This window comes from Centruroides vittatus, unplaced genomic scaffold (assembly GCF_030686945.1).
Source record: "Centruroides vittatus isolate TY-2023 unplaced genomic scaffold, ASM3068694v2 scaffold_450, whole genome shotgun sequence".
Classification (NCBI taxonomy): Eukaryota; Metazoa; Arthropoda; class Arachnida; order Scorpiones; family Buthidae; genus Centruroides; species Centruroides vittatus.
Genome location: NW_027122709.1, coordinates 725363 through 749734, shown reverse-complemented (window position 1 = coordinate 749734; position 24372 = coordinate 725363). Strand labels below are relative to the sequence as shown.

General features: G+C 31.4%; 1 protein-coding gene across 4 annotated transcripts in view; it reads right to left on the bottom strand.

Moving 5' to 3' along the window:
* The window catches only part of LOC136989217 (protein Aster-B-like), a 131265-nt gene that overhangs the window by 9851 nt on the left and 97042 nt on the right, over window positions 1-24372 (bottom strand). For all 4 annotated transcript variants that reach the window (XM_067287309.1, XM_067287312.1, XM_067287311.1 and 1 more), the window contains 4 exons: window positions 24029-24185; window positions 18620-18766; window positions 314-432; window positions 39-231 (listed from right to left, as the gene is read on the bottom strand). In XM_067287309.1, coding sequence (XP_067143410.1) covers window positions 39-231; window positions 314-432; window positions 18620-18766; window positions 24029-24185 — 616 coding nt within the window. The remainder of the gene's footprint in view (window positions 1-38; window positions 232-313; window positions 433-18619; window positions 18767-24028; window positions 24186-24372) is intronic.

Below are 24372 nucleotides of genomic sequence, written 5' to 3'. Positions count from 1 at the left end.
AAACATATATAAAAAAATTTAACAAATAATATACATACATTTCACTAAACCCCAAACAGATTTTTTGTAGTGGACATAACCATGAACACGGAGACGCGAGTGACGATTTGAAACACGTGTGAGACAATAAAAAGATTTAACACTAAAAGTATCACTATATGGTATACCAGTATTCACAACATCACAGTCTATTATATACATGTGACCTGGTTTACTTTGTTTCAGCAAACGCTACAAAACAAATTTACATTAATTGAGCATCATGTAACATAAGGATTAACGGCGATAAAATATTTAAACCAAAAAATATTACCTGTGTTTCTGTAGTTTGAGCACTTTTGGCCATTGAATGATTTAAAGTAAGAGTATATGTAACTTGCCTCATTTTGTGACCAACATCCGGACACAACTGCCATAAACTTTCCATTATATCTGAAAAAATGTAATGTTCACATATAATTTTAAATAATCAAATTAACTACCATAAAATTGGGCAACTTTGGCCAATTTAAAAAAAAAAAAAAAAAAAACAGAATTAAAACTAATACACACGAAATTACAATTAATATAGTTTTAATAATAATAATAATCCCGCTTTCATTCATACAAAATAAGTATGAAAGGAAAGGCTATAAACTGAAAGATAGTTATCTGGGTTAATCATCTTTTATATATGGATGACCTTAAGGTTTATGCAAATAGTAGAAATAACCTAAAAGTATTATTGGAAAGCGTCGAGATTTTTACAAGTGATATAGGGATGGCGTTTGGACTGAATAAATGCAAAGTAATACATATAACTGCAGGACGCAGAAGCAGTGCAGTAGGAGAAGGACATATACTACTGAATGGAGAAACTTTCGACCAACTTGCAATACGTGATAGTTACAAATATTTAGGAGTGCATGAATCAGGAAAAATAGAGCATAGTATTATTAGGGAACAGATAACAAAAGAATATTTTAGAAGGATTAAAAAACTTTTAAACACACACCTTAACTCACGTTATCTAATAAAGGGTATAAATACGTATGCTATCCCGGTCTTACTTTACTCATTCGGTATAATCAACTATAAAAATAGTGACCTAAAGAAAATAGATGTTAAAACATGAAAGCTACTAGCAGTAAAAAAAGCACATCAGCAAAAAGCAGAAGTAGAAAGGTTGTATTTGCCAGTAAATCAGGGAGGAAGAGGACTATTAAATATAGAGTACATGTATAAAGCACAAATAGTTAAATACAATCAATACCTAAAAGAGGAAAGTGATCATCTGATTAAAGTAATAGTAAAGCATGATATAGGCAGGGATAAATACTCAATAATAAAAGAAGCACAAGAGATAGAAGGTGAATTACATCTACCACGAGGAAATACACATACAGATGAAGAAATTAAAAAATCAATAATAAAACGGCATAATGATGTATGGAGAAGCAAACAATTACATGGTCAATTTCCTAAAAGGGTATTGGATCAGGGCAATATAGACAGAGAGCTTGCATTTGAATGGATTAGAAAGCAACAAATAGCCCCAATAGTTGAATCATTAATATTTGCTATTCAAGACCAAGCTGTAATGACACAACAATATCAACGTGACATATTAAAGAAGCCACTGGATGGGAAATGTCGCCTTTGTACGACCAAAGACGAGACCACGCAACACATTATATCAGGATGTGAAAAATTGGTGGGGACTTGTTATGTAAAACGTCATAACAACCTTGTCCAGTACGTCTACTGGTGCCTGGCCCGAAAACATAAAATAGAAGTTCCTAACCAATAGTGGAAGGAAACATTAATCCAGACACAAGTTAAAAAAAAATTGTACGGCCGAGATCTTATGGGAAATGCCTGTACAAACTGATGTCACTGTATCTCACAATAGACCGGATTTAATTTATGTTGATAAAAATCGCAATAAAACATTCTTAATAGATATAACTGTACCATCAGATTACAACATTGGTGTTAAAGAAATTGAAAAATTAAGTAAATATCATCTTTTGAAATCTGAAGTTAGCCGTCCATGAAATACACAGACAACTGTCATCGCAATAGTAATAGGAGCAACAGAAATAGTAGCAAAAACCATAAAGAAATACATACCGTATTTTACGGACTAGCCTACAGACATAGCATTGCTAAAAAAAAAAAAAAAACACCATAAGACTACGATTAAGACGCACCTGAATTTGGAGGCAATTTTTCGAAGAAAAAAGTGCGTCTTATAGTCCGAAAAATACGGTAGATCAATTAGAATCCAACATTGACATCAGCATTCTTCAGAAACAGGCAGCCATACACACCATACACACATCCCTCATACTCAGTAGAGTGCTTGATAATACTATCTTTGTGGTCAACACACCAGATCCAAGCATAATATGCAGCAATCTCAAGACATACAGCAATCTTCAGACACGCAGCAATTATCAGATAGGCCTCATTCATCAGTTAATCCAGAGTTACCCAATACGACTGTTGAGACTAGTACACAATGCTCATCTGGAAACCTTTTAAGAAGAGGAAAAGGGAGGAGAAGAGGAACTACTTGCACTTAAAGTGTATCTAATGCAATAAAGGGGTGGAAACAGATACCTTCTTTTCTGTGGGTTACGGGACGAGGTATTTTTTACTCCGATGTAAATCGTGCAGAAATAAAATAATAATAACAGCTAATCAGTATCATACATTCGTGATAGGAAAGTTTTAATTTTTAAATCACTCAATTCATTTTCTTAACAATTATGTGGTGGCCACATTCACCTTTATGATAGGGTGAATATGTCCTGACTTTAAAAGTGCATTTTATGCTATATTTCAGCTTCTATGAGTTGAATATGATCATAAAAAAAAATATATTTTTAAAGCTTACTATTTATTTACATTATTCTTTTCAAATTTTAAACTTTATAAACCATTAAAAACTATATAAAATAAAATTTAAAAATTCTTTTTATTCAAAATAAAATATTACAAATAGTATCAAAATAATTATCATGGACATTTTGATCACAAAGATATTACCGAGATTATTTTTCTCGTAACATTAACAAAAATATTTTTGTTATAAAGATGGCATTTTTATCAAAATTTATCACAGATACAAATTTTTAAAAATTGCGTAAGAAAAATTTTTATTACAAAATTATAAAAATTTAAAATAAGAGATCGGCATGTTTTTTACCAATACCTTTTCATTTCAAAGATTGAAAACATCCCTTGCTTGTTAAGAGTTTTTGGTTCTTGTATAACCTGAATTACATTTGTATTTTCATAGTATTAAGCTTACCAGACGTCCCATTTTGACCGGGACTGTCTCGGTTTGACGATGTTGTCCCAGCGTCCTGGCCAGTTTGTCATTCTGTCCCGGTTATTTGGTAAAATTTTAAAAGTGCCGAATATACAAGTAGTAAAAATAGTGTAGCCTCGAGTAAAATGGCAATTTGGCAATTACCCGTCTGTTACACTCACTGTTGCCAATCTAAACATTTCGTATCTAGATCTAAGTATCTTTAATGTTGTCTAGATGTTTTTCCCAAAATTTATAGCATATGGCCTAATGAATTTATATGTTTGCTTTTTTCACAGAATTTATAATAGCACGTAGCCTATGAGATCTAGATATTTTTATTTCATTTTTTTTTAGATATTTTGTTTCAATTAGAATTGGCAAGTCTGAAACATACACTGGAATGTCGTATCTTAGTCTAGTTCAAATTGCTGTTCGGTATTTGCGATTATTTCGTACTGTACATTATCATTTAATCTCTAAAATGCCAAAAAGAAACCCTGTTTTTACTAATGACTGAAAAATGTCTGTGATCATATTCACTAAGTGAAATATGAACTGTGCTTTTCAGAATTTTCGGTAACTCATGGTGGGCATTCAAACATTAAAAAATCACTTGAAATGTGTGTGAAACATAAGGCAAGCAATAGGAACTTCCTCAAATGTATTGTCATATTTTAAATGTACCGATTTAAGTGACAAAGAATTTTTAAAAAAGTTGACACTACTGATAAATATTAATAACTTCTTAATAATAAGATATGTTTAGTTCAGTTATTAAAAATTGCTTTTAACTTGTTTTTTTAACAACTATTTTATTTAGCCTTTTCAATCATAGGTACTTATCCTAGTAGGCTTAATTTTCTGTTGCAAGTATTTTCTCAAAATCGTCCCAGTTTGAGAAAAAAATATTATGGTAAGCCTACATAGTATGACATATCTTCCTTAGTAGGCCATTCCAATAAGAATTGTTGATTATCATTGTGGTAACTATGGAACTTTTAGAGTTTACTCTCAATATTTTTCTTGGAGATTTTGAATCCTATTAGATCATCCAAGTTAATAATGCAATCAATGTCATCCAATGTATGTGTGAAATTTTTGTGAAACTCTTCTGTAATTTCAGTAGAAGTTGTACCACTTTCTGCTGAGATATTAGCAGATGTTCATATAAGTAGATCCTTATTGCATTGTAAAATCCTTTTATAAAATCATATCCAGATAAATTATCTCTAAGTCGACATATTTTTGCTCCTTTATGACATGTCATAATTCAGTTGTAATGGAAAATCTAAATTCTGATGTCATAAGAAGATGGTAACTAATGACTTTCTCCTTTTTTTTGTGATTGAAACTGTCTGACCTCCTTGTTTCAAAGGATGTTTCCATTAATTTTATTTTGTAAAGTTGTCCTTGCAATATTGAAGTAAGAACTAGCTTCTCATGACAGATATTCTACCACATTTGACAGCTTCAACTGTCACTTGTACTGTTTATTTACTACAAACAGCATATTGTCTCGCCCACTTTTAGGCATATAATGTCTTGACATTATTTCTAAAAATATGACAACACTGTTATAACATAATATAATAATTCATTCATATAATACTCAAAACAATTGAAAGCTAACTTTTTCTGTGGTCTGTTAATTACATCTTACTGCAGGTTACTATGACAGAAAACAGTGCCATCTAAAACCTTTTAATTGTAGATAATCACATAAATTTTTATCTTCATTATGGTTAAATATAAAAAGTAACTATGAAAATAAATGTATTCAAAACTTTATCTACACTATTGGTGAATATTTACTGGTAGCTCAATGTCACTTAAGTTAGGTTCCAAATAGTAAGGATGAGCATATGGCAATCACAAGCTTAACCACAATGTATTCATTTTAGTACAACAGTTTGTAAAACTGTAGTTGGTTATTTCAATAAATAAACCATTAAATTAATCACACATTAGTTACATGACATTCCCACAGAATTAATTTCTGTCATGACTCGTGATCTTTATTTTGCTGACATCATCAAGTCTTGCAAATGTTTTTCCCTGTTTCTGGTTGAGGCCGACTCAGTGACTCATGCTGCTTACATCAGCACCTATTGGCTATTTGGCTTATATGGACAAGTTAAGGCATGTTGCTGAAGGACTGATGATATCATCAGATGCATAGACTATATAATCCAGAAACTGCTCAAGCAAATCACATAATAGATTTTTGTTCATTTCAGCAAAGTTATTAAATAATAAATATGGCAGCAGCAGCAACTAGATCTAAAACTGAAGTGTACCTCCTTGGTTCAACAGTAACTGAATTAACCGGCAACAAGTTGCCATCCTTACGTCAGGCTTTTGGTTTGTTTTTACATCTTCAACTGAAACAAACTATCAGATAGTTATCAGCTGTTACAGTCGAAAAGCTGGCAATATTTCATGAAATGGCTAGGATCCCAATGATGGATCCAAGAAACTGCATAACTAAACTAGAACAAACATTTGAAGAATGGCATTTGCTAAAGAAAAACAAGGAGTGATAATCTGTAACACAGCAAACAAATGAGACTGAATTTGTTAGTAAACTAGATGAACTTTTTGACATTTCTCATCTTAGAGCAGTCGAAATGATAAAAATTTCAGAGGATCAAGAGTTCTTGTTAGCTCAGCATGAAAAAGGGTGTAAAGGGTCAATGGTAGGTGTGGATGCAAAATTAGCTGCAAAGGAGAAACAATCAGCACAAAGACAGGAACAGATGCTTAATAGAAAACATAGAATGGAAAGACTTGAAGAGAAGTGGTGAAGAAATAGCAGAACTAATATCCTCAAGCAGCAGCACAGATACTGAAGAAGATGAAAACTGTAAAGGAAACAGAGTAACTAGTGAGGGAGCTGTTGGAAGCAGATTATCCAGACAGCAAGAAAGAGACACTCTCTGCCTCTACCAAAATAAACTGATAAAGTTACATTGAACATAGTACTGAAAATTTCAAATTTTGTGAACTGTGATGTTTAAAAATTTTTTCGTTGCATTTTGGTTTGTAATCCATCAAGTTTTTGAATATTGTAGAGTCTACATGACGATTTAATTTGTCTGTAATTGGCCAAAAAAGTGAAACAAGCCTGGTTTACCAAAACAGGTCTTGTATGTTTTCATTTGTCATAAATCGCTCTTTTTATAAACTTTGTGGTCATTAAGCTACCTCTAAATATTAATATATCAAGTTCAAATTTCTTCTGTAGTAATTTGAGACCAGTTGGAATAATTCTGGAGGGTAGGACCACAAAAAAGTAAGCAATTTATTTTTTCCCTATTTTAAGCACCACCCTATTGCTCGGGCAAAAAATAACAGCAGCAAAGATTAAAATTATTAGATTATTTCGTACTTCTAACCCTTCTACTATATTATATTATAATATTTGATTTATATTTACAAAAGTTATCTTATGTAAGAGTTTATCACATCCAGTGCCCAATCTAACACATTTTAAAACCTTTTTAAACTGTGTACAGTAGAAGAATAAAGAACTTAAAAATTCTTTACTCCTCTGCTGTAGACAATTTAAAGAAATTTCAAAAAATTCTAGGGTTTTTTGTATGTATGAATATTAGTGTGTGTATGGGAAACACAATTTTGTTTACCTTCTTTGAAGCTAAACAACCCCTGTGTATTTTGTTGAAATTTTCTGAAATTTTGCAGGGAGATTTGTGTATTAAAGGTCAATGGGGTGATGAGATAAAGGGGGCTGTGTCATATCTCAAGTAGAATCTGACTTATTGACAATTTTATTCATTATTACCATTTACAATTTTTATAAAACACATCCCTACCCTCAAAATTAAGTTTTTTGACATTTTATAATAATTAAAAATATAAAAAGTTCTTTTAATAAAATATCATAACAGATGGCACCACCAAATGTTGCCAAAGTTAAAGAAACTCGTTGTTGAATTTTTAAAAAATGACTAGGTCACTCTGCAGATTACCAGTGGTACACTAACCAATTTTGAGAAATGCTGGAATAATTCAATGTAAATACATATTAAATTAAATATACAGTGGTGGTGCATCATACTTCAAATTTAATTCATTCCAGGAGGCCATTAAAACTGTGAATCAATTTTTCCCACTAAAAATAATGGAAAGTGAATTAATCCATTCCCAGACCTAAGCAATACCCATTCTAATAAACTTAAACAGCAAATACACATAATTTAAGGTAAAAATAACACAATCAAATGCCATAAATAATAAATTAAAACATGAAAACAATAAATAAAATACATTGTCACATCTTCAGCCCATTTGCTTCTTTTATTGATTCCTTGTTCTTAAGAATGGTGCACACTGTTGAATTAAACATCTTAAACATGGCCAACAGATCTGCTACTTGTATTTGGGGTTTAGATGAACAACATTCCTAAACCGTTAAGACAATAAACAAGGAGTTATGGGAGAGATGAGGAGAACGGGAGAGTGAGACAATGTGGGGATCGGACAAGTGACATTCCGACACCGTTGAGACAATACACAAGGGGTTGCAGAAAAACATGGCAGAACATGCGAGGGACAGAAGTGAGAGAAGACGACAGTTGGTGACGGCATGAAAAGAACAAAAGACGAAAAGCTGTTACGAAGGCGAGAACATTATTATTCTATCAAGATGGTTATGAACACTGGAAGATTATTAACATTTGTAGTTCTCTATTTCAATCACTATTCCTACATGTATACTGTTTCCATGCTTCACAATAAGCTTCTTTCTCTCTTCAATTGTCAATCCCACAACCTTCCTCTTAGGCTTCATTGCTTCCAAACACTTGCATGCTATGGTTAATATATAGAGATTATATGTATAACCAAAACACACAAAAACAAAGTGAATATGTACTGAAAATACAAGCATAACACAAGAATTGCTTTCACAGCAAGTACAAAAGACAACTTGGGTGCCTAATAGGTGGCATTTAAGTAACAAGTGCATTTATTTCACTGCATGTGCAGTTTGAATGTAGAAGTATCATTCAAACTCTGAAACAAATTTCTTTCAAATTTAGCACGTGAACTCTGGAATGTTTGAAGTTCGAATCATTGAAAGTATGAGGCACCACTATATTTGTTTATATTTTAGTACTCTGAGATTGTGAAAAGCTATAATCATTATTAAGTAATAACAATAATAATTGTCTACTTTTATTTTTTTGTTGTTTGCTTATTATGTTTTAACATTATTTCTTTTGTGTTGTTTTTCTTAGAAGATAATCTTAAGTCATGAAAGACTTTCCTTATATATTCAAAATACATATAAATTTAAATTTAATTATTTATTTATTAAACTTAACCTGCAACCACATGTAGTTTTTTAACACAAAAACATACATACATAATGTAGCAACCCCCTGATGATTTTTGTGTGTAATTATACTAATTGCCATTCCACAAATTTGATGATTCTACAAATGTGTCTTCTGGGCACATGTCACATATTGTATGTTTAGTTCACAGAATAATATTCTTAACCAGGCTCACATAGACAGCCCTTCAAACTTTGGAATAGCATAGGCTAACATGAAACAAGCACAACTGGAAATAAATGACAGGAGGGCTGAGATGTTTCTCAGGACCAGAAAATGGTGTTTTCTTTTATTTTTCAGACACAAAATACAGCTGAAAAAACATTTAAATCATTGAAGATCATAGTGCTCCGGCCTATCTATGGAGACAAGCATTCAAGATTAAAACTTTTTGCTGGCCACCATATCATTATGTTATGCATAGCTGAAAAACATTATGATTATCTCTTGCAACAATCATGTAAGGTCTCCATGATGTCATCAAAAACAATGTCAGGGAACTAGAAATGAGATCTGAGCAAAAAGTTAGTGTCTTATGCATGCAATCATCTGAAAAAAAATGAAAAATTGAAATTGCATGTATATGATGATTATTTTCTGCAGCAATTTTTCAAGGACCAATGAGTGGTAAGTAGAAAAAATTTTTTCAACCAAAGTTTTTACACAGATATAACATGATGATATCATGATAGCACAGCAAAACAAGTCAATTTGGTAAAAATGCTTGTGAAAGAAACTAGTAGGTGCAGAAAATTGCTGCTATTGCATGTGATTGCATGTTAATAATGACTGGTGCAATATAAATAAAGTTTTAGGATAATTTTGTACTTCTCTAATATCTAAGGATTGCCCAAATGAAAAGAGGACACATGTCAGAACTGGCAAACATTTATTGTGAATCTAAAAGAAATCTCCATTGTTTAAGCAAAGATCGCAGTATCTCACAAACAGATTGATGCCTTAAGTATAGAACTATGTTGGCTGCTGATAAAAAAAAATCTTTAACCCTATCCTTCACCTCATCATCTGACATGAATCTTTGCTCTCACGAAGCTTTCTTGATAGGTTCAAAAATGTGAAACTCACATAGTGACAGGTCAGGGCTGTATCGCAAATGTTGTAGTATCTCCCAGTGGAATTTCTGTAACATGGCAATTAGGGTTTCTCTAACAGGATATCAAGATCCCGGCTGTTTTTTAACCCTGGAAAAATATCCCAGGAAATTCTTCTCACACTGGGAAATCCCACAAATTTCTTAAAAGTTCACTTTTTCTTATTTTTTTGTTAAGGTTGAGGAAATTTTGCAAATATAGAAAGTATAATTAACTCATAAACTGTCAGAATACATTTGTATTTATTAATTTTAAGGTTGCTTATTAGTTTTTTAAATTTTTCTTCATTATGGCATGTCACAGATTGTTAATAATCAATATGTTTATTTGTGGCAGGACTCTGAAAATTCTTTACTTTTCAAAACCTCTAATATCATGAATAATTATGCTGATGCTGTCTTAAAATCTCAATAGCTTCAATAACTGCATTATGTCAGATCGTGCAAATTGAGCAAGGATACAAATGAGTACAAAGTATGCATTTGCAAGTATGAAGTTTTTCTTCATAAACCCGATTATTAAAGCCAAACGAACTGCCAAATTATCGGGATATAAGATTGAAGCCACTATTAAATAGGCCAAGGTAGACAAATCAAGAATAGTACTTTTAGGATTCTGTTGTAAAACGCCAACTTAATTTAATTATATTATATTATTAAAAACTCTAATCAGAGTATATAGTAATAATCAAATAGCATATAGAATGTGTTTTTCTTAAAATAAAGGTATTACGAATTATCTCGTAGTTGGCTTATGTAACAGAAAGCTCTTCGCTAAAGCCAAACTACGAGTTAATTCGTGCACAGACACGATTCGTCCTGTCACTTCGCTACAGCCAATCAGAGATGTGCGTCTAAATTCATTAGTAATAAATCGGATATAGAGGCGAACACATCACATTACGTCTTTTTTGAGTGTGTTATTTTTTATTTATTTTTATAATCAAATTATAAATATCCCAAAATGGATAAGAAAAGACCACTGAGTAAAAAACAACTTGATTACTACACTAATCTAAGTGATTCAGAATCTGACAAAATTTTTGGTGAGGATGGGGGAGTTTATTTGGCAGCGAAATGGTCCTGTTACTGTATGTCAGGGATGGGCAACCTGCGGCCCCCGGGCCGCATGCGGCCCGCGTTAGTATATTGTGCGGCCCGCGTCGCACAAAATATTACAAAACAATATAACGGTCTATAAAATAAAAATTTAAAATACTAACATCTACTCGTCTGTAATCGTACTAAATACCAAGAACCCGCTTCGTATATATATTCGACACAGCTAGAGACGGCCCTTGGGTTGATTCATTTTTGCGTTTTTAAGGGGTGCTACAATTGTTTACAAATGCACGTGTACTTTTGTTGACTATCCATACGCGCTTGACCCTTTTTCAAGACTAAATGAAGCTCGAGGGAGTAATATGCATTCGTAAACAATTCTATTGCCCCTTAAAGACGCAAAAATAAACCAATCCGAGGGCCAACTCTAATTGCAAGGTATCTGGTAATTTAACCCGACTTCACACGATACTTCATATTGAGCTGTAAAGTTTTACCAACGCTTTGTATCGTTGCATTTAATTTTTTGGTATTTTCTACATTTTTACTATTAATCTACTGTGGTTTGTCCGAATTATAGAAAAAGGTATGTTAAATATTTGAAATTTTACGAAAATAGAATTTTTAATGTGGAATTTCGAATTTTAAATATCCAAGTTAGAATTTCTGTTTAATAATAAATGTTACTATTAATTTCCAAAATTGAAATTAAAAATGTTTGAACTATAGAATTATTAATATTTTAAGAACAATTTAGACTTAGAACTGGACAGTAATAAAATACAAAACCCACATATGAAAACGTTTCAACTTTGCATTATTTTCAATGCTAAAACTGTCCTTGAGGTTCGCACGTGGTTTTGTACAATAAAAGCTCGATATAACAAACGGTTGCTGATGTCGGTCTGGCCAAAAGTAAAAGAAAATTATTAAAAAAAAAAAAAAAACTCATTCCTTGTAACGGACTCCTGCTACTTCGGATTATTTTTTAGTCCTCGCAGACCATGGTTCTTACGGACTTTTTAGTCGCCGTTTCATTTAGTCAAGTCATTGTTTTACAGTCACTTCTCGAGTTACGATCACCTCGTCCGAAGTTGCGGAACCGAATCCCGTCGTAAGTCGAGAAGTGACTAGTTATTTCCCCATAGTCGTAGTTTTATTCATTTTATTTGACAAAAGTAAACGCAAAATTAATATAAAGTTTATTTTAATTATTTTTTCGGTGTAGATTTTCACCTTACATGCAGTTTTGGTTTTGTTTTCTGATCGACTTGTTTTTGGACTGCAACTTGAAAAATTTGCAAATCTATAAATTCCCACTGTCGTCTGTCTGTCTTTCCTTAAACTAGGGGCAGGAGGCCCCAATTAACTATTTACGAACTTCCGGTTCAAAACCGAAGTCACGTTATTTCAATTCAAAAATTTCCCCCGAAAGGAGTTAGATAAATGACTGGCACTACTAATTTGAGGCGGAGAACATATACCTTAAAAATTAGATTAATTAAAAATGTGATTAAAAATTGCAGCCCAGCATTGTTTAGTTTTGGTTTCATTTCGCCATGAGTGATGCGTCGTGGATTTCAATTGTTTGTAAAGCGAAGATATGGATCATAAAAGAAGACGATAAGCTTTAGATTTAATACAAAAAATAGATATATTTCGTTAGATTTAAGATGGAAAATATCGAGATGAAGTTGGTAAAGAAATGTCTGGGAATAAATAGACAACTTCAGACATTTCGATAGAGAGAGAAAAATAACAGACTTTTCTTAAATATGACAGTTCTACTAAAACTAAAAAGTCTTTTACTTTGTCTGATATAATTTAGGCTGCGTAATAGGGTAACATTTTAAATTAAGAAAAGTACAGCAGTAGTAGCCGTTTTTACTCTTCGTTTTTTGCTTTAATCTAACAATATTTTTTTTTATGTAGACAATTTTGATACAGGTGGTAATTAGTCTAAAGTTGAAAATCAATTTAATCAAGATCCCGTTCTAACGTGATTCTACTATATAATAATATACTGTTCGATATAACGGACGAGTCCGTAGTAATGAGTTATCGCGATAAAATGGACTTTCATTGTGATGAACCAATATCTTCAATTCCATAGTAGTTTGTTACATCGAGCTTTTACTATATTTATTAGTGCAGTATTTTATTCATTTTATTTATCCTCAATTTATAGATGTCAACAAGAAAGAAAAGAAAAATTGAAGATGAAAATCGAATTTATAATGAGTCGTGGAAATATGATTACTTTTTCATTCATTATGAAAAAAATCTTGTTTGTTTAATTTGTTCGGAAAGTATTGCAGTTTTTAAGGAATATAACGTTAAAAGGCATTACACCACTAAACATTCCAATAAATACGACCAGTTTACTGGAGACTTAAGAAAACAGAAAGTGGAAAAACTGATGAAAGCCGTAACCTCCCAGCAAGCATTCTTAATGAAAACAAATAATGAATCTGAATCCGTTACAAAAGCCAGTTATGAAATTTGTAATCTATTGGCAAAAACTCTTCATTGTTATTCTGATGGAATGTTTATAAAGCAATGTATTGAAAAAGCAGTTGAAATTATATGTCCTGATCAGAAGAAGATTTTTTCTAATATTAGTTTATCTCGACGAACAGTTGCGAGAAGAATCGATGAAATGGCAGATAATGTTGACGAATCATTAAAAAAACGAGTAAAAGCCTTTGAATATTTTTCCATTTGTTTGGATGAATCCACCGACATAACAGATACGGTTCAACTTGCAATTTTCATTCGAGGCGTTGATTCAGAATTAAACATTACTGAAGAATTTTTAGATTTAGTTGGGCTAAAAGGAAATACTACAGGAGAAATTATGTACGGGGCTTTAGAAAAAACCTTAGATAAAAATGAACTCTCACTATTAAAACTGAGTGGAATTACAACTGATGGCGCCCAGTCTTTCAGAGGAGAGCGACGCGGTTTAATTGGTATTCTCTCGAATAAATTAGCACAAAACGAAAATCCAAATGATTTATTTATTTGCCATTGTGTTTTGCACGTGGAGAATTTATGCGCTAAGAAAATTAATATGGAACATGTTATGGATATAGTAGTATCCACAGTGAACTTTCTGAGAGGTCGTGCATTGAACCATCGTCAATTTAAAGAATTTTTGTCTGATATTGATGCTGAAAATAATGACGTTGTTTATTTTACTGACGTCAGATGGTTAAGCAAATCTTCAGTTTTACAAAGATTTTACAATCTCTTACCAGAAATAAAATTATTTATGGAAATGAAAGGAAAACCTGTTAAAGAACTTTCAGACTGCGAATGGCTGACAGATCTTGCGTTTTTTGTCGATATTACAATGCATTTGTCAGAATTAAATATAAAAATGCAAGGAAAAAATCTTATCATATCTGAATTTATAACCTTTATAAAAGCATTTATATCCAAGCTCAAATTATGGAGCACGCAATTGCGTAACAAAACTTGTCACTTTTTCCCCACTTTATTAGAACGCACCGAACCTAAAAATTATTTTAAATATGCAGAGAAAGTCGAAGAACTAGAACAAGAATTTAAAAATAGATTCGAAAAATTTCTTAGCCGAGAAAACGAAATACGAATAATTACGGCACCTTTTTCAGTAAACATAGAAAACGTACCAAATGAACTTCAATTGGAGTTAATAGACTTGCAAAGTAATTTAGATTTGAAAGATACTTTTAAAGAAAAAAATTTGGTAGATTTTTATAAAACTTTTATCAAAGAAAATCAATTTCCTAACTTAAGAAAGTATGCGGCAAAAATTCTGTTTTTATTTTGTACAACTTACGTATGCGAACAGTTTTTTTCTGCAATGAATTTAGTGAAAAGTAAAACAAGAAATCGGCTAACAGACTCTCATCTAAAAAATAATTTAAAATTAGCAATGACAAATATTCAGCCAAATATATCTGATATATTACATTCGCATCAATTCCAGCAGTCACATTAAGTACAGTATACCTATGTTAATTTATGAATAAATATTTGTGATTTACCCGTATTTTTTATTTTTTTCTTATGTGCGGCCCGCGTTAATTCAGAAGTTTCAAATGTGGCCCTTACATAGAAAAAGGTTGCCCATCCCTGTTACTGTATGTAAATGGAAAGACAAACGAGAAGTCCTTACCATTTCAAACATGCACGTTGTTGAAATGGTAGAGGTGTTCAATCGCAATGGAAAATGTTCGATGAAACCGAATATAATTCGAGATTATAATCATAGAATGTCTGGCATTGACGATCAGATCAAATGCTATCGTACTACACAGCTCTAAGAAAGACTATTAGATGGCCCAAAAAGGTTGCATTACATATTATAGAAATATATATACATAATGCGCACAAACTCTTTCAAAAAGCAACTTCTTCTAAAATAAAACTTATAAAGTTTAGAGAAGCATTCGTCAAAGCGTTAATTGGAGAAGAGATTCAACCAGTTTCAAAAAAAATTAAATTGCAGAAGCTCCACTATTTACAGAGTATCCCATCTACTCAGAAAAAACATCATCTGACAAAGCCATGTCGAATTTGTACCAAAGCTAAAAAACGCCGAGAAACGCGTTATTTCTGTCCAATCTGTCTTGAGAAGCCAGCCCTTTGCGTAGAAGATTGTTTTAAAAATTATCACAAACAATAAAAATATCGTTTTGCTTTTGATTTTAAATAAACATTTTATAATATTTTCTGTTCGTTTAAATTTATATTTCTGTTTTATAAATTATCACAAACAATAAAAATATTGTTTTGCTTTCGATTTTGAATAAACTTTTTATGATTATATTTTCTGTTCATTTATTAATAAATGTTCTGTTCATGTAAGCCAAACTTGATTTTTTGTTCTTGCCCCTGAAGCTATCTATTCATATTTACACTGATATACTACGAATTACATCGTAGCTGCACAAATATGGCAAGGAAACAAACTACGATATAACTCGTAGGTGGCGTCCTAGGCAGAAACGGTAACTACGAGTCATCTCGTAGATGGCAGTCAACGTGTTAAAGAGGCCAAGGTAGACAAATCAAGAATAGTAGAGAACAAAAGTACCGCAACGCCTCTCAAAAACGAACTAGAAATCTTCCAGGCTACAAGTGAAAAAACACACATCATCTGTCTTCTCTTAAATGCATTAAAGATGATTCCACCCACATCAATTAATTCGGAAAGGGCATTCTCGGTAGCGGGATTTTTCATTACTAAAATAAGAACCAGATTGAGTGACAAGAGTATTGACCATCTTTGTTTTTAAAATCTTATAAAAATTTACAATAATATTTTGTATTATGTTTTATTTAAAAAATAAAAATACCTTCTAAGTTAGAAGTTTGATCTACGTTCATTTTTTTCTTTAAATTTTCAACTCAAAGGCAATTTGTTTTTGTTGTAAGCAGTTTCCAACAAACTTTAATAAATTTTTTCTATTTCTAAAAATTTCTATGTAATTCAAAGAAAATTTTTAATACATATTTTACACAGAATCATTATTATTATTTTGGAGGTTGCAGAACATATTAAATTACTTTAAAAAAAAAAAGAAAAATAATTATATCATTTGAGTTCAAGATTTATTTTATATCTTAAAAATAATTAATTATATCCTGGGATTTCCTGGAATCCTGGGAAACAGTTCACTTTTTCTCGAAATCCCAGAACAAGCAAAGGACCAGGAAATGAGAAACCCTAGTGGCAATGGTTGAACTTGGTATATAGGGAAGGTATTATCATGAAGCAAGATGACTTTTTAACCCCTTCGTACCCGCAATCGAACTGAGTTCGATCGGTTTACATAGCGTTACACAGAAAATGGTGTTTTAGACCCTCGGAGAAAAAAAATCGGCAAAAAAAAAATGTTTTTTTGGACTTTCGGATGTATTTTCAGACCCCAAATTTTTTGAAAAATTTTTTCCCGCGCGAAAAAATTTTATTGCGATTTTAATTAACCCTTAATGACGGGCAATTAACGCTTAATTGTTTTTTTATGGGATTTTTTTATAGAACTTTATTTATCCTTCTAAACTTCTAGCGCACCGATTTTACTTCGGTAAAGTTATTTAAAGCTATTTTCTGATGTAAAAAACAACATCCAATAGTTTTTTAATTTTTTTAATTAATAGATTTTTTTATAATTACGTGTAATTAAGTCGGGGGGGTCGGAAATTTCAATAAAAATCGTAATTAAAAAAAAAAGTTTTGAAATATCCAGCCATCTAGTATTCACCCTACTTTTTACCCTTCTCCTCCCGAGAGTTTCATGAGAATGTCCCGCGAAACACGACACCAGCTGTTCTCAAGGTCATCCAGCTGTGTAAACAATGACTCATCAGTGTCAAGTTTCGCGCTAAGGCGAGAAAAAGGAAATTGTACTTTGAAGTGTTTTCTTCAAAATTAACACATTTCTTTCGTTTTTTTTTCGTTTTTAATATTTTTAATGAAATGAGAAACCTAGTGGCAATGGTTGAACTTGGTATAAGGGACAGGTATTATCATGAAGCAAGATGACTTTTTAAGAGCAAAATCCTGAGCATTTTGACTTTATTGTTTTGTGCAGTGATAACAGTTTTGCAATAGCATTCTGAATTGGTTGTTGTATGTGGTGGCATAAAGTCAACCACCAGCAGTTCACAGCAATCAAAAGAAGTCAACATCACTTTTCCGGTAATGGGCATCGTTATGGACTTATGTTGTGCTGGGAAGGATCAAGTTTCCATTGCTTGCTCATGTTCTTCATTTTGGGAGTGTACCATGTCTCATTCCCTTCAATAATACAAAAAAAAAAAACTCAGGGTCTTCATTATAGCATGTCAGGTGCCATAGACTCAGCAACATTCACATAATCTTGTGATCTCCAGTAAGATTTATCAGCACCCATTGTGCACAGACTTTTATGAATTGGAGGTGTTTGTGGATGATTGTTTGCACCATTGATGCAGCAGAGATTACAACGTGTAGCTGGTCTTGGTTTATCCTGAATTGACTTGTGGCCTTTTCTGTAACTCTTGCACCACTTATTCACTGGTTTTTGTCCTAAACAGTGTTCACTAAAAATGTGCTTCATTTATCTACAGATATCAACATTCTTATTTCCTTCAGCTACTGAATACCAAACTACCACCCATTGTTTGATTCTGGATGCTTCCATTGAAACTAACTTAACATTAATCTGACAATTAATGGAGATAACACCTATTCCCATCAATAGTTAATGCAGCCCATGTTTTGCCTATGTTGAGCTTACCCACTCATAAGGTTTCCCACCAATTGCTGCTTTGCCCAATGAAACATGACACATGTCCATTTTTGGATGATCCTTATACCTATAAATATATTCTATATTAAACACTAAATGAAGACATTAAGTGACATTTAAAAATCAAAAACAAATATTTTTACATAAATCTTTAAAAGAATTAAATTAATTGAACATTAATTAATTAATATATTTATTTATTTATTTACACGCATAATAAAAAAAGAAATAAAACAACAAAAAACTATTTACATAACACGTTATTTTTTTTGTAAAAATAATACGTCTGAATAGAACTATTTTTATTCAAATTTTCTTATTTTGTGGAATTAAATATAACAAAACTAAATATAAAATTCCTGAGTTTTTTTTATAATGAACAAAAACTTTTTTGGGGTCCAGTGAAAGTGTATGTGAAATCACTCCTTCACACACACTTCCATTGATAAAGGAGAATATCAACATGTTTACAATAAAATTAGAATTGGTTTTAAAAATTTACCATAAGTCTTCCTTGATTCTAACAGATCATGGTAAAACTTTGAACCCGTAAATAATAGTGTAAATAACTGATCAACAGGTATAGGAAACACAGAATCCATAATTTCTTTTCCTTCATGATTATGACCCGTACAGTGAATTTCTCCAGCTACAGAAAAACAACAAAAATCAATTAATACATAAAACTAAAATATTCTTATATGAAATGGATTTAATATATTCTAATTTGATTAAAAACAAATTCAACTAACAATATTTTGGGCAATATTTCAACAAAATTATTTAAAACTATTTATTTTATATGTAAGTTAATCATTTTAACTAATAACTGGTTGTCAACAAATCTTCATTTTATGAGGTTTTAATTGTGGCATCATGTTAAATTCCTACAAATCTAATTAAATTTCATTGTTAATTGTATAAAAATCAAATTTTCTGACAGATAAATCATTATTCATTATAATAATTAAATTTTTGCAATCAATAATATAATTAATTGTGTGTATTTTCTTATTTAAATAGAAAACAAGTAAATAATATCTTACAACAGCATTTCTCGACCTGTGGTCCAAGATAATGGGGCAAGTGAACCACAAGCATTAATAAAGATTAAAACTTAGTTCAATAATAATTCGCTTTTAGTAGTTTACTTCTAATTTATAATTAATTGTTTCCATACATATTAAAAACATGCTTTTATATTTATTATGTTATAAATGGCACAGAATGTCCCAAATGTTGGTAATATCCACATAAGTTTAAAAAAACTTATGTAGCCAATTGAATCTTTTCAAACATTTGACTAGTCCTTGAGCTTAAAAAAGTTGAGAAATACTATCTTACCACAATTTTCTGCAAACGACATGTGTTATCTGTGTTTTAAAATAAACTTTAAACTGGGTGCAAGTTAAGTGTCACTGCAGATTATCTACTGCTCATCAGTAAAGGCAAGACTGAAATGCTTGTCAATGCTTGCCACACTCAACATTAGATCATTCTATTACAGTGTTAAGCCTCTATTCTCAAACAGAAACAAGGATTTATTGCTAAAGATAATACACTAGAGGACTGTAGCAGTCTAGGCTTCTGTCACAGCAAAATGGCAAACAAAGCCAACAATTTTGGGATACTAAGAGCAGAATGCATAGCAATAACCAGGCATGCAAATGCCTCTGTTAGTTGACTGCCAATGATACAAGAAGAGAGAAAATTCTGTAGTGAGACTTCCACATCTCTGAATGGTAGACAAAGATGCCATTGTAGCTGTTTGTGCCATGAACAGATTGTCATCTCTCCTAGCAAGCTGTCTGAGTGTCCAGAGTCTGCCCATTGTGTATGTGTGCTGTAAAGTATCTGCTGTTCCCAACAGCATTTCAGTCAGGTCATAATGGTGAAGATGGTATAAAATTTGGCAAAATGGCCATCCTCCTTATCCTACTTCCTTCAGCCCAATGATACAGTCTTTCCGTCAACTGAGCATAATGTCTTTGACCGTGTCGTGTGCTAGTCAAGCCCGGCATTCAAAGACCTTGAAATAACAGATATAAAAAGATTTTTAGAATTTTCAATGTAAGATAGTGGAGTGATGATTTTGAGGCAGTTTTGGCAGTATTACAGCTGTGTTGCCAATGTAAGCCATGTAATTTACAAACTCTGTCTGAGACATAGTCACATACCAAGTTTTGTAGTAATTGATCAATTCTTTCTTGATGCCTAACTTTTTTTTGTCAATGAATGTACATAATAACTAAGGAGAAAAACTTTAGGTCCTATAAACATTTAGTATATATATATACCTTAATATTCCGTTAAAACTGGCAAAATATGCTTTTAACATTTCCATTCAAATACAATAGAAACATATGTTAAGAAATTAAAACACTACATGATATAATTTATCTATATATTAATTAAAAGATGGTTTGAGTCTGTAAGACTTAGTTTGAGTAAATAGTGAGGGCTAAAACTATGGTTCATATGTCAACTTAAAGCTCTTATCCCATAGATGATGCCATTGAAGATAGATTTGAGAAAGGTGTAATGGTTCAGGCACTACAGAGTGGCAAAGGTACAATGTTAAGTCTATGGGACAAATATGTCAGGCACTTGTGCATCATCTAGCAATTTAGTTTTCTTAACTGTTAGAGCAACCCACTGCTTACACCATACTTTGATTCCTACTTTTTTGCTAATTACACATTAATTAAAGAGTTTCTGCATTATTCTTTTAACATTAATAAATTTAAACACTTAAAAAAAATTTTATTTAAATATTTAGCATATTTTAAAAAATAAATTAGTTTTGTCAATATTAACTGCAGTGCTATCTACCAACTTTTAGTGCCAATCTCTGTTTTTATTTTACCATTACACCATGATCAGACTGAAACATAATTCTAACCATCCAGTTCATTACTTAGTGTCAATTCTTGAATTTCTCCAAACACCTACCAATAAAAAAGAGTAAACTTGAACAACCAACTATTAATAGATCTAAGAATTTTCAGATATATAACACTGACACCACCATGTTGGCACTATGTATGGACTGTCAAGTCATTTTTATCTGGGAGGCTTTGTTCACTGAAAAACTAGTGTCCTGCAACAAACCCACATTGAAGCTCTCAAGACTATGACTCATGACCCAATGACTCACGCACATGTTAGATTCTTCGATCTGTGTTTCAAGACAGGTCAGGTAGGTGACCAACTTACATGCTGCAGACCTCTAGCACCATTCGAGTGAGTATGCCCAACATTACCTGGTCTCGATGACCCACCAACCTCCGCAACCTTCAGAATTTGGACTCCTGCTGAGATGTCTGCTGGGCCATGCTGTATAAATCCTTAATTAAGTAATATGTAAAGATGGCCACTACTACTTCAATGTAATCCTTTTAGTAATGTTCACAATAATCACTCAGTCAGTGTGCGAAACTACAATTTATGAAGTTGATTACATGCATCATTCAATTCATCTTTATTGTTTGAATTTACATTTCAGCATCTAGAATGATCTAAGAATTTTATTTACGAAGCCTAGGACAATGTAATTGCCATGAGGCAGGCCGCCATTATCATGACTGTTAATCTGCAGCCCCACCAGATGAAGTTAGTCGGCCTTAAGAATGTTGAGTTGCCACCCTGGGACCCAGATACAAAATTAAAAGAAACTATAATGCATAATGCAAGAAATAATAAAAGTTAATAAAAAATATGTATTAAATAACTACCCAAATTTAATATATAAAAAAACAATACAATCACTTTCTTCTTCACAGATATGATGTAAAAAATATAATAAAGAAAGTAATCTACATGAAATTTCCTTAAATTAAAAGTATTTTTTTAAAATGTTCAAATAAAATATGCAAATTTAATATACATATTACCCTATATTATGCAATAAATTTAAAAAGTACAGTTCTTAAAAATAACAGCACAAAAATAAAAAAGGAAAAACAAACAATGCCACCATAGTTTATAGATTACAATGCACATGTCAGTTCCCATATTATTATATAGGAGAAACAGGTAGAACTTTAGGTAAATGATTAAAAAAGTATGAAGCCACTGTAAGTCTTAAATGCAAACAATCATGATATTTATCATATACTTTATACAATACAGACAGGATGTATGATAGATAAAAATTATATTAAAAAATCTTACATCATGAAAATGATATACAGTCAAACCTGTTTTTATGCGGTCTTTTTGTGCGATTTTTTTGTGTGGTATAGTTGGCGACTAGTCTCGTGCGATTTATCATGTCTCACGTTGACTTATTATAGCTAAATAAACTTGTTATAGCATAAATGAGCTTATTATAGTAATATTATTGCATGAATATGCAAAAAATGAAATAATTTATTTTTTAAGTCAACAAAACACCACCTGGACAAAAATATGTAAAACAGATGATAGACGAGACGATGCAGTCAAGTGCTGACATCTGTTGTCAATAAATTCTATTTCGTACGGTTTTGAGTTATTTTCTATGTGAAACTTTTTTTATGCGGTCCCTATTGACCGCATAAAAAAAAAATATTTTTTTAAACAACTTTGTATTCACATATATTTTAAATAATTTTACAGTTACAGAGGAGGGCTGTAAAATGAAAAATTGGCCCAAAATGCATTTAACAATGTATGCAACCAAACAGATAAAATAAAGTGAAGATTTCTGTTTCTGTATCACTGAATTGCTGAGTGTTTTCATACATCTACAAAGGCAAGATTGCAGAGTTTAAAGAAATATTTAATATAAAGTATAGTTTGTAATCCCAGTAGTAAAGAATTAATTTCACATACTTAAGCATTAAAGTTAGTTTATAGAAATTTTATTTATTATTGACCAATTGATATAAAATGCAGCTTCAAATCTTGGTGGGCCACCAGTGGCCAAGTGGTTTTGTTCCCTGAACATTGAGAGTTCAGTTGTGGGTTTGCGCTTCGCCAGGATGGGCTGGCCACGTGGAGTTTTCTGGGTTTTCTCCACATCTGTAACACCTAAATAGTTATCAGTTACCCTTAAAAAGACCTCCCAGAAGGCATCTCCCCTAGGCAGATTGCCTAAGTGTTGCATTGCCATAACTTAATAGGACCAAAAATTTGTTCATTTGTTTTCATTGATAAATGTGGTTGGTTATTTTGATGTAAAAAGAGATCAAATATTTCAAAATTAATAATAAATGTAAGCACAATATATCTATATACATTAATTACTCATTGCAATTTTAATTAATTAGCTACACAGGGCACAACAGCAATGATTCATCAGCAATCAGTTATTGCAATCTATCATGATATCAACATATGAAATATAAAATATGCACAAAATCTAAGAAAATAATAAGATATGATTTTTAAACTTAAATTAGTTAATATGCTTTTATATTTTCTAAAGTAACAGGAGTTTGACCAAAAACTAAAACTCCTGTTACTTTAGTAAATAAAAAAAGCATATTTAAGTAACTTAAATCTTATTGCTTTACATGACTCCAACTCCTGTTATAATTCCAACAAGGGAAACATGGGATAAAATTAAAAACCTATTCTTTTAACTAAGTTCTGCTCCTTAGTAACAGTTATAACATATTAAACTACACTTTTATGATTTAATAGACTTTTTTATTTCCAGCAATATTTCTGGTAGTTAAAAAAACTATCAATTTTTATATATATTTTGGTAAATTTTGTCTATTTGTAAAAGTTATATCTTATGTCAATCTGGAACAAAATAAATGTATTTGTAAATTTGGTTATAAACAGATCATAAATAGAATAGATTAAATTATCATTGCTTCTAATTTTAAGCAATTTAAGTACAACGCATCTTCAATCATTTGATAAGAAATTACTCAGATATTTAAAAAACAAAATAAAAGCTTCATAAAAATAAACTTACCATCCAGTCCATCCATCTCAGATTCGGTAGTATCACTTAAATCAGTAGGATATTCTGATGATTTCTGCTTTCCTAATGATTCTCCCATTTCTACAGATGGATTTTCTGTAATACATTCAGTGACCTCACAACTTTCTCCTGTACCCATCAAAGATTCCTAAAAATTAAAAAAGATATTTTATTTAAAATAATATCAAACACCTTCCATTTGCATGTACTTAAATATAAATAATATATAAAACTAAATTCAATAAAAATCTGCTAATTTCTTATATTGTGTTCAGATTTACATTCTTCTTTACCAAATGATATTTTATACACAAATTTCATCTTATTTATATATT